The sequence below is a fragment of the Pinus tabuliformis genome, chromosome 7, assembly GCF_031772625.1.
Source record: "Pinus tabuliformis cultivar Carrire ecotype Pingquan chromosome 7, CPIR1, whole genome shotgun sequence".
NCBI classification, from domain to species: domain Eukaryota; kingdom Viridiplantae; phylum Streptophyta; class Pinopsida; order Pinales; family Pinaceae; genus Pinus; species Pinus tabuliformis.
This window is the reverse complement of record NC_142293.1, coordinates 184,387,248-184,402,897: the sequence shown is the minus strand read 5'-3', so window position 1 is coordinate 184,402,897 and position 15,650 is coordinate 184,387,248. Positions and strand designations below refer to the sequence as shown.

Below are 15,650 nucleotides of genomic sequence, written 5' to 3'. Positions count from 1 at the left end.
TTGAGCGCAGGGCCCGTCCGCACTCCAGAGGTACACTGGACTATAATCGACTGAAGATCAGATCAATGCACGAAACACAAATCGGAACTGTAACTGGTTCTTAGTATTAAGTTTCAAAACAGAGTCTTTGGAACGATACAACGATTAACCTCTATCCATTACTCGGACTGTATTTACATAACCATGTCATTAATGAATGTACATTCGGACTTTGGCTGTTGCCGCTTTTATTACATCAAGCTTTTCAAAATGTTTCTATCCTAACTGATCAAAAAGAACAAAAACTAAATCAAGATAGGATGAGCTGCTGTTTCTGCCTTTATCGCCAGTGTGCCATGCTTTGACCTGGGTTGACCGCGCATGTAGGAGAGTCGATCCGGCTGTAAGATAGGTGTTTGTCCATCCTTGGACATTCTATTTTTCATCCATGCCTTTCGCTCTAGTCCAGCTGCTGTGACACATGTCAAACAATGAGCTCATTACAGGATGTTGGAACTTCCTGTAACCATTTCACCAAAAACTTCTAATTCTTCAACATAAAATCCCTAAATCAATTCCAATGCATTTTAATAACTATAAGACTATTAATAATTAATTTTCAAGGATTCTAAGGAATATATGATGAAAAGGAATGGGTAAATGACATGTTTTTAGGAGGAAAAAGGGGTCTTGGGATGATACCAACATCTCTCCCCGACTTAAGGAATTAGCATGTCCTCATGCTATCCCCGAAGTGCTTCCCTTGAACTCTGTCCCTGACTGGATCTCTGCTGCCTTGAGCAAGGTGTCCACATTCTTTTTCACCTGGTTATCTTTTTGACCCTTGAGCTCCTGTTTTAACTTTTTGTATTTTTCTTTGAGGGTCTTCTTCTGATTGTACCACTTAGTGGCCCAGTTAGAGATCTCAGTCTGCTCAGCCTCCAGTTCACTGATTCTTTCCTTTAACTTTTCATTCTTCTTCTGAGTTTCTTTACTCTGTGCCCGGAGCATTTCATTTTCCCTCTTGATAACTTTTTCTAACATATTAGCTTCCATGAGCTCTTCCTTTAATTCTTCAATTTGTTTTTCCAGTTTCTTCTGTCTCTTGATGGGAGGTGGTGAACATTTCTCCTGCTTGTTATTGCTCTCTACCTCTATGTCAACTTCTGGTCCTGGTAGTGAGTGGTCACCACTCTCAACATCCATTTGTGCAGGTGCATTGGATTCCAGCTGGTCTTCTTGCAACTGGGCTTTTGGTGTCCTCCTTGTTCTTCGTGAGTAAGTGGTGAAAATTTTATCTTTCTCGGCCCTCTTAGCATCTTCCTTTTTCATGTTCCTGGTCCTTATGCTGCCCACAGGTAGAGGTGCCTTGCTGGTTTTGGATACTGGGATTTCTTCATCAATGTCCTTCATGAACCCTGAGTCCTCTTGCACTTCTTCTTTATCTTCCTCATCTCTAATTTGATTAACAGCTAGAAATTCTTTCCATGGCTTCCCTCTTCTCTGCAATTCATGCTCAATAAGGATTTTGATTAAGCCAAAGTGATACAGGCTTTTGTCTTCATTCCCCTTCTGCTTCTGGATAGTCTTGGACATCTTGGTTAAACTTTGTAACAGAAAATATGGTATACTGATAACACATTGTTTCTTCAAATGGAGGAGTAGTTTAATGTGGTATAGATAGACAATACTGTAGCGGCCTTCACAGGTTATGAATTTTTGAAGGATGTAGACCATCTCATCCCAAGGATGCATCAACCAGCTTCTTGGAACACCCTTCTTCCAGTTCACTGATGAGACTCTAGATCTAGACATAAACTGTGTCCACGATTTTTCTTTAAATTGCTTGGTTTTAAAATACTTCTCCCCTTCTGGACTAATCCCTATTGCCTAAGCTATAGTATCCTCTGAAACCCTGAATGAGAAGTTACCTATCAGGGCTTTTTCTCCATTGAAGGTGAAGGCAAATTGCTTGGTAACTTCCTCATTGCTTCCATGGAATTTCTCTAGGAATGGTAACCACTGTATTTCTCTAAGAATTTCGATGCAATCCTCATGATATTGTGAACTGTCGAACACACTCGGTTCGACCCTATTAGTCATGGTGGCAGAGGGTCGTGCTTCTAACCCTTCTCTGTTTATGTTCTTACAATTTTAACAAAGAAATTTCAAACTGGTTACCTGGTATACCGCTTTCCTTAGTCTTCAATATGATGCTCGGTTGGTCGACTGTATTATGACTGTAGTGGAAATCGCAACAGGGTGGTTATACTTTCTCTTTAAGCGCTCACCGCTCCCATTCCTCATTGAGTAAATCGGACCCAAATGATAATAATCGAACCTAAATGATAATGCTTCTTCCGGCGCTCACTGCTCCCGATTATACTTTGAAAATTATGGGAATCAAGTGCGAGAATGACTGTGGGATAACCGGCTGTACTCACTTCACAACATATTCATTCATTTGAAAACAGAGGAGTGCTGTACGCTTACACAGATGTCACCACAAGAACGTTGGGAGCATGTATATATAATGGTGGGTATGGTTTCGGGAAGTCCCTTGAATCATTGGGTACGTTGGGTGGTGGAACTATGATTTGGCTGTGTGGAATGAAATAGATAGGCCGCTTTTACATTTGTCTCTTTCCTTTATATTTAAAAACATAATCCGCCACGTGTCCCATTTCAGTTGGTATTCGGTCAGATGGAGGATGTTGGTATGACTGTGGGATGTATGACAAAGTTGATATGTTGATAATGGGTTTTAGAAGTATGAATGGGTTGATGTTATGGGAATGATGAGAATCGGTGGAATAAGGGATGATAGGAAATGTAGATATCCTTGAAATCAATCATAACAGTTCACAGTCATCAAAATTACATTAAAAATCAATCTAAGTAATTAAATGTTTAAGAACAGAAACAAATTACTCTTTTGTTGGTCATTGTTGTATTGACATGCTGAGTAGCTAGTCCCTTTTTGACTGTTCTTCTGCTTGTTGTAACAGGTCCTCTAAGGAAGATTGAATGCACAGGTCCTTTAAGAAAAATTTGAAGATATAATAGGTCCCTTGAGAAAGATTGAATGTAACAGGTCCCTTGAGAAAAATTGAAAATGTTCATGCAGCTCCTTATATTGATACAGGTTCACTGAGCTTGTGCCTTTGATGGAGTCTTGATGCCCAAATCCTTGTAGAAACTTGATGAAATTCTGTTGAGGTAGCCCTTGGTGTCAATTTCTTTAACAGGTCCCTTCTGAATGTCTTAAACAGGTCCCTTACTGCTAGTGTTGGTAGCATAGTTGTCTGGACAAAACAGGTCCCCCTGCATAATGTTTATAACCAGGTCCCTCTAAGATAAAACAATGACAAAACAGCTTATTTATTGAAGTCTGGAATGCTGGAACAAGCTGCTTTGGAAATTTACAGTGAAGATATAGAATAAGAATTCTTTAAGAATTTACAATGGAGAGATAAAAGAACAAAGTGCTGATGCTCCCCGACTAAACTTTTGACTTGTCCTCAAGTCATGATTCAACTGATAAAGCAAACTGTAAACAAAAGAAAGAGAATTTATACCCGCCAGAGACTGGTTTTCAAGTAGGAATTCGAGGTTAGAGTGTGCCAGAGACTGGTTTTCACATCTAACCCATTATTTTTTTATATTCTCTCTCTCTTTTTTTTTTATTGTTTTTTTAAAGTTTTTGTTTTATATATTTTTTTTTATTTCTTTTTAACTTTGAAATTGAAAGGATATGAAACTAAGGCAGTGATACTGCAGCTGAGGGCTGCAGTACCTCAACCTCTCTTTGCTGAGATAGTGTATGGAGAAAATCTTGCTTGCTGATGGGCTTGGTGTAGAGTTTCAGGCGATGACCATTGATTGTGAAGGAGTGATCTTCGCCATCAATAGTTTTGAGCTTGACTGAACCATTGTCATAAGCCTGAACAATTTCATAGGGGCCCATCCAATGGGTGGTGAACTTGGCTTTGTGATCTCTGAATTTTGAGTCAAAAAGCAAAGCCCAGTCACCTTCCTTAAACTGCTTCTTCTTAATATGTGCATCATGCCACTGCTTCCTATGTTTTTGCATGAGGATGGTGGTTTCTTCTGCTTGCTGCCTCATCTCATCTAGCTGGTTCAACTGCTGGATTCTTTCTTTTTGTGCTTGGTCCAAATCAATTTGTAAATATGCGGCCAGTTTAAAAGTATGGATTTGGAATTCAATAGGAAGCATTACCTCCTTACCGTACACCAATTGGTATGGTGTAAATCCTGTGGTATCTTTCCATGTAATCCGGTAAGCCCAGAGTGCATCTTTCAGTTTCTCTTCCCAGTTTTTCCTGTTCATTGCAACAGTTTTGGTAATGATCCCCTCCAAAGTTTTGTTTGTTGATTCCACCTGCCCATTGGCCTGTGGATGGTAAGGGGTACTTTTCCTATGCTTGATTTGGTATTTGTCTGTGATGTCCTTCACTAGTTTTGAGGTGAATTGAGTACCTTGATCAGTGACAATTTCCCTTGGTACTCCATACCTCACAAAAATCTCTTCAAAAAGAAAATTCACTACTGTGTGCTCGGTGGCTCTAACCAGTGCTTTTGCTTCAGCCCACTTTGTGACGTAATCAGTACATACTAAGATGTACTTCTTACCATTAGAGGTCGGGTTGATGGGTCCTATGAAGTCTAGAGCCCATTTTTCAAATGGCTCTAAGTGAACTTGGGGCTGAAGGGGCATCTCATCGGTAGCTGTGGGCCTGCCCATTCTTTGGCAGCTGTCACAACTCTTTACATACTTCTTGGCATCCTTGAAAATGGATGGCCAGTAGTATCCAAGAGTAAGAACTTTGAATGCTGTCCGCTTCGCTGCAAAATGTGCACCACACGGTTCATCATGGCAAGATTTTAAAATATCAATGACCTCATCATTTCTTACACATCTCCTAATTATCATATCAAAACCAGTGTAAAATAAGTTGCCATTAAGCCATGAATATCTAGCACTTTGTTTGACTAGTCTCTTTCGTTCCTTTGCAGTAAAGTGTGGAGGTGTCCTTCCTGTAGACAAATAATTGGCCAAATCAGCATACCAAGGAGTTACTATGGAAATTGCAAATAAGTTTTCATCTGGAAAAGAATCTTCAACTGGAACAACCTCACCTGGATTTTGCAGTCTAGAGAGAAAATCTGCCACCTGGTTCTCCTTGCCTGGTCTATCTAACACTGTGATGTTAAATTCCTTTAACAATAGTAACCATCTGGTAACTCTGCCACTAGTTATTGGTTTGTTCATTAAATGTCTAATGGCCGAATGATCAGTATGTACAAAGACTTCATAACCAGTTATGTAATGTCGGAATTTATTCACAGCATAAATGATGGCAAGTGTTTCCTTTTCTGTAACTGTGTAGTTGAGCTCTGCAGGTGTTAGATTTTTACTAATGAAATAAATGGCATAAGTACAAGATTCCTCTTTTTGGCCTAAGGATGCACCTACTGCAGTGTCGGATGCATCTGTAAAGATATGAAATGGTAGGCTCCAATTAGGCCCTCTCAAGACTGGTGCGGTGGATAGTTTCTTTTTGAGTTGTTCGAATGCTTGTTGGCAGTTCTCATTCCAGTTGAAAAGTACATCTTTGGTTAGAAGTTTAAACAAAGGTAAAGCTATCTTACTAAAATTTTCAATAAATCTGCGGTAATAGCTTGCATACCCAAGAAAACTTCTTACCTCTCTTTGATTCTGTGGGATTGGCAAATCAGCTATGATCTGGATCTTGGCTGGGTCAACCTGGATGCCTTGAAAAGAAATATAGTGGCCTAGCACTATCCCTTCGTTTAACATCATAAAGCACTTTTCATTACTGAGGGACAGGTTAGCTTCAATACATCTTTTCAAAACTCTCTCAAGATTTTCTAATGCATGTTCAAATGAATTGCCATATACTGAAAAATCATCCATGTAGACTTCAACACAATCATGAATTAAATCAGCGAAAATAGCTAACACAGCTCTCTGAAATGTAGCTGGTGCGTTACAAAGTCCAAATGGCAAAACATTGTAGGCATAGGTCCCCCAAGGACAGGTGAATGTGGTTTTGTCCTGGTCTTCAGAGGCTATCCTGATCTGGTTATAGCCACTGAAACCATCAAGAAAAGAAAATGATGATTTGCCAGCTAGGGTGTCTAACACTTGATCAATAAATGGCAGTGGGAAGTAGTCTTTGAGCGTTGCTTTGTTCAACTGTCTGTAATCAACACAAATGCGCCACTTACCATTCTTCTTGGGCACTATCACCAATGGGGATACCCACTGACTGTCAGAGATAGGATATATAAAATTAACTCTCAAAAGTTTTTGCAACTCCTCTCTGACAATATCTTGGAGCATGGGGTTCATTCTTCTCTGTGGTTGCCTCACTGGTTTAATGGTGCTATCTGTATAGATGTGGTGAGTGCATGTGTCGGGGTGAATCCCATGCATGTCGGTATAGTCCCAAGCAAAAGCTTTTTGGTATTTTCTCAAGAGTTTAATCAATTTCTCTTGTTGAGATGAGTCTAGGTGGTTGCCTATGTTCAGAGTTTTCCCTGGACTGATCTCTATGATTTGACTCTGTGTATTGGTGATGGATTGAACTGGAAAAATGTCGTGAAATGTAGTTTGCAATGATTGGATAGAGCATGTTTCTTGAAAGTTTTGAGCCAGAAGTAAATCTGCAGCATGATATTGTTCATTTCTCAAGTTTTCAGACATATCAGGTTGAGAAAGAAATAATTCTACCAAATCATTATTGTCTTCCTGGAAATCATAGATTTGGTCAATGCTAAAAACAGATTGTACTTCTTCTTTATCATTAAATTTATCATCAAGCCACAAGTTATGTGTTACTGCTGGTGATTGTGCCGATGGATAAAGGGTGAGTTGTTTTCCACTGCCATTTATTGATCATGTTGCCTGATCGACATCCTATAAATGCATCAGCAGTCGCTAACCATGGTCTACCTAGAATGATAGGGTGTCCTCCTAAATTGGATTTGGGTTGAAGGACTAAGAAATCCACTGGATACTCCCAAGAGTCCAGTGAGACAATGATGTCTTCCAAAATCCCTTCAGGAATGACTTTGGATCTATCAGCTAGTTCAAGAACAATCGTGGTATGTTGCAAATTCATGAGCTGGAGTGTTCTCATGGTTTCAAGAGTCATGACATTGATTGCGGCTCCAAGATCTATCAAAGTGTTTGGAATCCGTATGTTGTTAATGATGGTGGTCACTTTGGGAATGCCAGGATCAACATACTTCTCCATGGAGATGGTATTGGTCATAAGGCCTGCTAAATTTCCTAAAACATGAATGGTTTGAGGATCAAGTCTTCTCCTAGCAGGCTTCTTGAGGCACATGTCTTTAATGGCTTTGGTATAGATAGGAATGTCTTTGATAGCTTGCAGCAGTGGGATTTTTATGTAGACATTTTTAAGCTCATCTAAGACATCAAATTGTGGTATAGACAGTGGTGGTTTTACTTGGACCAATCGGTCTGGAAAAGGTGGATGCAGTGGTTGCATCTGTTTGTCTTTGGTATCACTGTTTGGTTTTGTTTGATTTGTCATTTCATTTTCCTTTTCTGAGTTTTCTTCTTGCTTATCTGTTATTGGAGAATCCTTGTGGAGCACCCTACCAGACCTCAAATTAATGTTTTGCAAAGGCAGTGTGGAATATGAGGTTCCTTCCTCTACGTTATAGGCTGGCCTCTCTGCTCTATTATTCGGATTTGGGACAGTTTGAGCAGGAATTTGAGTGGGTCTGGGAGGTTGTGAGTTAGCTGGAAATTGCAGCTGTGGTGCATTTATTGGTGGAGGAGCAGGCAGTGCTTGTTGAGGAGGTTGGGGCTGATAGACAACTTGCTGAGGATGCTGCTGATATGGTTGAGAATGTGATGGATATGGCTGTTGGTACTGTTGATATGGCTGTGAGTAAGGTGGGTATGATTGAGGATATGCATTATAAGATTGGGAGTACTGTTGAGACGGTCTCCATTGGTTTTGTGGTTGGTTTTGATGCTGCCATGGCATGGGTACATTCCATGAGTTTTGTGCATACATTTGATCATTCATAGGAAATTGCAGATTTTGATTAGGAAACATACCTTGGGGTGCTTGCCTTGGCTGCCATGGTCGCTTTGTGCCCATATAATACACGTTTTCCATCTCTGTACTGGCTGCCATATTACAGTTCTGCAAAATTTTAACTTTAGGACAGTTAAACATATCATGATGTTCAGTACAGAAAGCACAAACTTGGATATTCTCTAGAGGGCAATCTTTTAATGCATGTTTCTTTCGGCACTTTGGGCAGAAAATAGCCATGATATGATCTTCATCTTCTTGTTTCTTCTTGGCTTTTAAAGTATCAATTTGGTTCCCTAGAGTGCTTAACAAATCTGTTTTAAACTCTTCTAAAAGATTCCCTATTTCGGCCCTAGTGACACTTGCAGAGGCAGATTTTGTGACCCTTGATGACAGGCCTCTCTTTCCCATTTTAGCTTTACTCCTTGAATACTTTTCGCACAACTCAGCGATTTCTTCAAAGGGTAAGGCAGAAATGTCACCTTTGCCCATTAAGTTGAGATCATCCATGTATTCCTCTCGGATACCTTTCAAGAATATTGTGCGGACCAGATCAGGAGGCATAGTTCGGTGTTTAGATTTTTGTAAGTTGTAGACAAACCGTTCTAGATATTCCTCTAAGGTTTCATCCTCTTGCTGACTCATTCTAAAGATATCATCTTTAGAGTCTTTGGATCTGCAATAAGGCTGATATTTCCTTAGAAATATTCTCCTCATACCATCCCAATCAACTATAGCATGCTCACCAAGCCCCATGAACCATTTCAAGGCTGATGCCTTTAGTGTGGCTGGGAACAATCTAAGCCGATGGGCATCATCTGTATAGCCATAAGTTCGACATACAATGTCAAACTCGAACAAGAAAGAGTCCGGATCCTCCGAAGCCATACCATAGAAATTGGGTAGCACGGATGGGGGTATATTTTTCATTTTGATCTCCTCATCCTCCTGTGGTTCTTGTATAGGGAACTTAAAAGTTGACTCCTCCTCATCTCCTTGGCGAGGTACTGATCCAGATCCTTCCTCAGTCATTCTAATTGGTCTCTCTGTGTCAGTGTCACTTGGTGGAAAAAGGAGAAAAGAAGATTGTTCGGTAACTGTACTACTTTTTCCTTGTGTAGAAGGTCTAGAAAAGGGCTTCTTCTGCGATTTATGTGTGAATAAAGTTTCCCTCTCAATAAGAGTAAGTTTCTGTCCTGAGTAAAATCTTTCTTCCAATGTCTGGATATCTTCCTCAGCTGGTGTTGTATTCCCTACAGAGTCTGCTCCTGATGATGATGGGTTAGTTTTTAGATGGTGGGGGGTTTTTACAAATCTCCCTTGATTGTCTCTAAATCTAGGCATAAATGAACATGATTTCTAACTGTGTTTTTGTTTATTTTTGTGTGTTGAATTTTTTTTCTTTTTGTTTGAATCCTTTAAGTACGCCTCCCCGGCAACGGCGCCAAAATGTAGTGTTCTAGCTAGGGTACTAGGCTAGACTAAATTTAATATCGACCAGGATGCGTAAGCTTAGAGGCATGCGTCTAAAATATATAGACATAAAGGATTGTTGGCTAAGTGGTTATGATGTAGGTCACAGGGCTTCTTTACGGAAGACTGGAATATGTCACCTATCATTCAAACACTCAGGTCACTCTGCTAATATACCTGATTACAATGCTATCATTAAATGCATTTACCAAATCACACACCGAAACTAAACACTGCGTATCACCGCAACAATGGTCTCAATCTTCTTACAAAGACATTACACATAAAACCCTTGTTCAGTAAACACCCAGCATTCGCTAACATTTATGCAATATCAAAATATACAGAGATCATAAATGAATTGTGAAATAAAAGCAAAGTTTATGACAGTGCTTTGAAAAGACACACAGGGATCGAATCCCTTACAGGACGCCCTTCCAGATCTCAGTGGTGACTGTCCAGCATTACCATAAATGCAAACCAACCATAAGCGCAAACCATATACATTCAATGGAAGTCGAAAGCTATGGAAATAGAAACCCAAGTAATTGTAACTGCTGTGCAAACCCTTTAATATCTATTGAAATCGAAATCTAATCAAGTGTGACTACTGTGCAAACCACACAATAACCTAAGTGCAAATAAAATGAGAGAACAGTGTACCGGTTGAGCGCAGGGCCCGTCCGCACTCCAGAGGTACATTGGACTATAATCGACTGAAGATCAGATCAATGCACGAAACACAAATCGGAACTGTAACTGGTTCTTAGTATTAAGTTTCAAAACAGAGTCTTTGGAACGATACAACGATTAACCTCTATCCATTACTCCGACTGTATTTACATAACCATGTCATTAATGAATGTACATTCGGACTTTGGCTGTTGCCGCTTTTATTACATCAAGCTTTTCAAAATGTTTCTATCCTAACTGATCAAAAAGAACAAAAACTAAATCAAGATAGGATGAGCTGTTGTTTCTGCCTTTATCGCCAGTGTGCCATGCTTTGACCTGGGTTGACTGCGCATGTAGGAGAGTCGATCCGGCTGTAAGATAGGTGTTTGTCCATCCTTGGACATTCTATTTTTCATCCATGCCTTTCGCTCTAGTCCAGCTGCTGTGACACATGTCAAACAATGAGCTCATTACAGGATGTTGGAACTTCCTGTAACCATTTCACCAAAAACTTCTAATTCTTCAACATAAAATCCCTAAATCAATTCCAATGCATTTTAATAACTATAAGACTATTAATAATTAATTTTCAAGGATTCTAAGGAATATATGATGAAAAGGAATGGGTAAATGACATGTTTTTAGGAGGAAAAAGGGGTCTTGGGATGATACCAACACAGCCTACACAAATAAAAATTGCAGAAACTAAATACAACACAAGAGAGAAATGAACATCACACACATCTACACAGTTATTTTTGGACAAGTGTCCCCGGGAAAACATATTGTGGGAAAACTAGTGCTGCAGTTGAGGGTTTGTATTATTATGCAGTAGTTTATGTATACAATCTCTGGATGCCTTGCTGGCTATCCAGTACAGAGAATATTACTAACAGAAGAATAGTGAGAAGTACCTCACACTATCACAGGCAATCCCGACTGATCTAGCCACATAATGGCTTACCCCTTGCTACCTTTGCGTAGTCACTGTGTTAGCCCAATGTTACAACGTCTTGGGACAATGTCACTCTCTCTGTTGATCGATTTGCCTGCGAGGAACTTTGATTTCCACCTCTTGGTCTCACACCCCAGCTTCTGGCTTCAGAAATCGATTCCTTCAGTGAAAATACGGACCTCCTCAAGGCTCTGCGCTGCCTCTGTGTCAGCCTACGCTGGCCAGCTTAGCCTCTGCGTTGCCTCTCTCGGATCTCTCTCTGCCTCCTTTGCTGAGTATTCCCAGATCAGGGGAAATCTCCAACTAGAACTATCTCTGCCCCACACTGCAAAAGATCACTTCGAATTCTCTTCTCGACAACCGCTGTGCTTCAGAAATTTGATCTTCTAATATCTACTCGATGTATTTTCCAAATGTCCCTCAAGCCTTCTCTTATAATTCTTCTGTTGATAATCAACAACCCAGATTAGATCCTAATCAATGGCTCAGATCATTTTGGCTTGATCCTCGTCTTCTTCTAGAAGTTTCACCCACAGTTAGATTAATACCCTTTAATTATTTTAATTCCCTAAGTTTAGACTTAGGCACCCATTAAAAATAATTAATTAGTTTAATAAAACTGTCTCCGGGTGGAATTTTCCAAAACGATTTCTGGGTATTGTGGAATACATGTGTCCAAGCCTCTCAACAAATTTTGAGGCTTAGAGCACATCCGATGTTACCAGAAATAAACAAGTTAATGCGACAACAGGGAGCGTGCTATGAAAGTGATTCATGTTACCCGTTGACATATAAGGGTTACTAGATGATAAATTTTTCTTCTATGATCTTGACCGCAAACAACAGTTCCAGAGATGACATCCATGGTTTTTCACAATTGTTGACCAGTGATGCTTCCCACAGTTTTCTCAGCTCATCGACATTGATGATTATGGTGCTTGCCATAAATGAGATACATTATTTCCTTTCTTCATATTGAGTGTTAATGCCTTATGTACTTTTCATGAAAGTGTTGATTATGGGTTGAGTTGTATAATGCATCATGATGCTCTAAATTTGTGCTTTCTGCCTTGCGTTACCTTGGCAAGTTGGCAGTCATCATCATCTTCTAGATAAGTGTTGTCACTCTTGGGTTGAGTTGTACTACTGGGGGCTTTGAAAGGTGTAGTATACCCATATCCCAATCCATAACACTTTCCATTCTTCCTTATTTCTATTATCTTGCTCATGGTTGGTTGTTATATGTCACAAAATGGTTCGTGCTTGATAGTCTCATGAGAATGAGCTATAAGCTCGAGGTTGATGCAGCTGAATAAAAAAGAAGGAAAGAGCAAGATGTAAAGGTCAAAATGCAAAACAAATAAAAAAAATATTAATGAAATGTCAAAAGTCAAAGTAAAGCTTGAGCAATGTCCTTTTGCCATTAGGCCATTACCCCAAGTCCTATGCAAGAAATTACATACCTAAAAAGGACTAAATGAAACTATCTTAAGTTCCATGCGGTGAAATGCATATACATAAAAAATGGGACTCGATGAAATGAAATAAAAAAAGGAAACAAAAAAAACAAGGAAAAAGGCAGGTGAAGTAGTAAGAAATACTTTTGGAATGGGCAACACAATGCATAAATGACCCCTCAACGAAGGTGCTTATGTGGACAAATATTTTAAAACAACCTAACATGGCTATGCAATAAAATTCATGAAGTTATCTCCCCAAAACCATACCATCTATCTCTACAACTACTCCTTGATGGGCTTTCTTGAGAACTACTTCTCTTCTTGGGTGTTGGCACATGTAATAGGGGTTGATGATGCCCCCACCATACTAAAACTTGGCAAATTGTATGAATTCTATGAGTTACTGTGAAGCTAGAAGATGATGCTTAATGTGATCTACCTAATGGCATTTACATTTAGTTGGAACTTGGAAGAGAGCTATCCTAATGTGGAGAGGATTGGTTGCGTAGGTGATAGTGTTGAGTTGTACCTTGTGGATTAGGGTTTTTACCATTAAATTCAATTTGGGAGGCAACAGGTTGTGCACAGATCTTTTTAAATCTGAAATTTCTGCATTTTATTATTTTTATAATAGATTTATAATTGGTCTTTTATCTTTCACAAGCGAGTTGATCTTCATAGCACGATATTGGATCTATTTGGTTTGCTTTAGCCTTGTGTTACATTGGTTAATCTTTAAGGCTAATTGGAAATCTAGTTTTAGTTTGTGAGTTTCCAACTTTGCAGAACATTAATCATAATCACTAAATCAGATAATAACTTCACTAAGTTCTCTCTTGCTCCCACACACACTAAAACATCTTGAGCTTAGTTGACTTCAGGGAAACCTCCCTTGACTAGAACCTCCATAGTCTAAAGAGAAAAAGGCAAAGCCACTGAGATGACCCTGCTGGCTTGCCTATAGTTGTCCTTAGGGTGTTATTCTCATGATTAGGACTTTTGCATCAAGTGTAGAGAAAAAATTTAGCAGAAAGAAAAACTTTATTACTTTCCTGAATTGTTTCCTCAATCTGAAATTTCTTTTTTGGCTTCTGTGGCCATCATCAACCTGGGTTTAATGGACCTCTTTGGGAGCATGATATCTTTTCTATATATGAATTTTTTGTTGTAAAATACAGATGGGCATGGATAATTTAATTCATAATGATATGTCCATGTAACAGTTTAACTACCTTTCTTTAAATAATTGGTGTTAGGGTCTTAATAGTTGTCAATTTAAACACAATAATCTGATGTTTTAATATTACAATGTACATAGATATTGAGGCATTTCAAGTATTTGAAATATTGTTATATTGGTGTTTTTCAAATACTTGAAGTATTGTTAAGTAAAATGATGGAATTATCTGTTAGTGTGTTTTTTCACATGAGGAAGAGTTAAATTCCTGCTTTTATTAACACTGAGTGTAAGGATATCCATTGATGTATGCTCTTTCTCGGATTTCATTTTACAGGCGTGTTGATGACCTCCATGGTCAACTTGCTTCTGCAGTTGTGAAATTTCTTCAACAATTCAGTCAGGTCAACATTTTTGCCATTATATCTCAGATAACCACTTATCATTGTTGATGAAATAGCTGCAACTCTTTCCCTTGTAGAGTCATTCCTTCTTATGCACATAGAGCAAGTTTGCTGCTTAGCTCTTTCTCTTATTCAATTGGTTATTTTAATTTTGTTTTTTCAGTGTGCCTGTATATATGTTCTTGGATCTAGTGTTGAGAAAGTTCTTCTGCATCTTCTAAAGATATAATTATATATTTCCCTCTTGGTGCTTAACATTTTAGTTGGTTTTAATGTAATTAGGGGTGTTGGTTGCAGATAAGTGAGCAGTATGGGAATGCTTGTCTAAGCCTATTGGTTAGTACAATTGAAATCCTTGGAACGAATATGGAAGTATTCATCATTCATTTTTAATAAATAGCTTTGTTTTGATTGACTTGATTTTTGTTTACTGGAAATCTTGCTAGCATTTTATTAACAAGGAAGTCTGAAAACTAAGTTAGCTCTTCTGTGAAAGCTGACATTGACTTCAGATTTGGCCATGGGCAGTATGTAGGATCTGAAGCTTGTGAAAGATTTGAACAAGAGAAGGAGGCATTGTTGACACAACTCACTCTAGAGAGAGGAAAAAACGCTGAACTTAATAAGACTCTGGAGAGTCAGGTAGAAAATTAAAATTCATTTTCTTCCTAGAATATATTTGAATCATTTGTTAAGAATCGAGGTGTCAAAACACAGTCCATTTTCTATGAAAAACTGAATATACAGTTCTCCATTCTATTCATTTTTATTCTTTGTTTGAGCACAAAACCACATTTCGAGACAGTATTCATAAGAAATTAGGAATCTGGAGTCTGGATAATTTCCATGCATCATTACAAAAATGATTTGTTGCTGCTATACGCATGTGCAAACTCTCAAACACAAGTAGTTTTCTTGTTTTGCTATTCCCTTGATGAAAACTTGACTAACCTGGGGGGGGTGGTGAATCAGTTTAGTACATTTATGGACATTAATTTATTTTGTTTAAACCTCATTAGTTAAAACATTAAATGAACAACTTAACAAATAATGACCAATAGATTGAATATGTGAACAACAAGTACTAAGTAAAGCAAAACATCACATCAACACATAATAACAACACATATTGACACCAGATATTAGTGGAAACCCATAAAGGGAGAAAACCACGATTTTGTTATTGTTGTGATGCAAAGGCAAAGCTCCTACTCCCTTATTACATCTGATTTTCTGTAGGCTCAAACCTACAGGAGGCTGTTACCTCAATTTTCTGCAAGCTGCAACATGCAAGGAAGCTCCAACTCCCATATGTTTTTTGTAGGCTACAACCCACAGGAGGCTCCTACCTCAACAGACTCCAATGTGATGATCCTAAACAGGAATGTAAGTGATATACAATTA

The 15,650-nt window shown here is 38.7% G+C and overlaps 1 protein-coding gene across 4 annotated transcripts in view; it reads left to right on the top strand.

Moving 5' to 3' along the window:
• Positions 1 to 15,650, top strand: part of LOC149246465 (uncharacterized) — a 250,623-nt gene that overhangs the window by 51,031 nt on the left and 183,942 nt on the right. Inside the window, exons 2-4 of one of the 4 annotated variants that reach the window (XM_089457924.1) lie at positions 14,180 to 14,246; positions 14,529 to 14,582; positions 14,775 to 14,888. In XM_089457924.1, coding sequence (XP_089314050.1) covers positions 14,180 to 14,246; positions 14,529 to 14,582; positions 14,775 to 14,888 — 235 coding nt within the window. The remainder of the gene's footprint in view (positions 1 to 14,179; positions 14,247 to 14,528; positions 14,583 to 14,774; positions 14,889 to 15,650) is intronic. The other 3 variants (XM_089457925.1, XM_089457927.1, XM_089457926.1) reach the window with 3 other exon arrangements.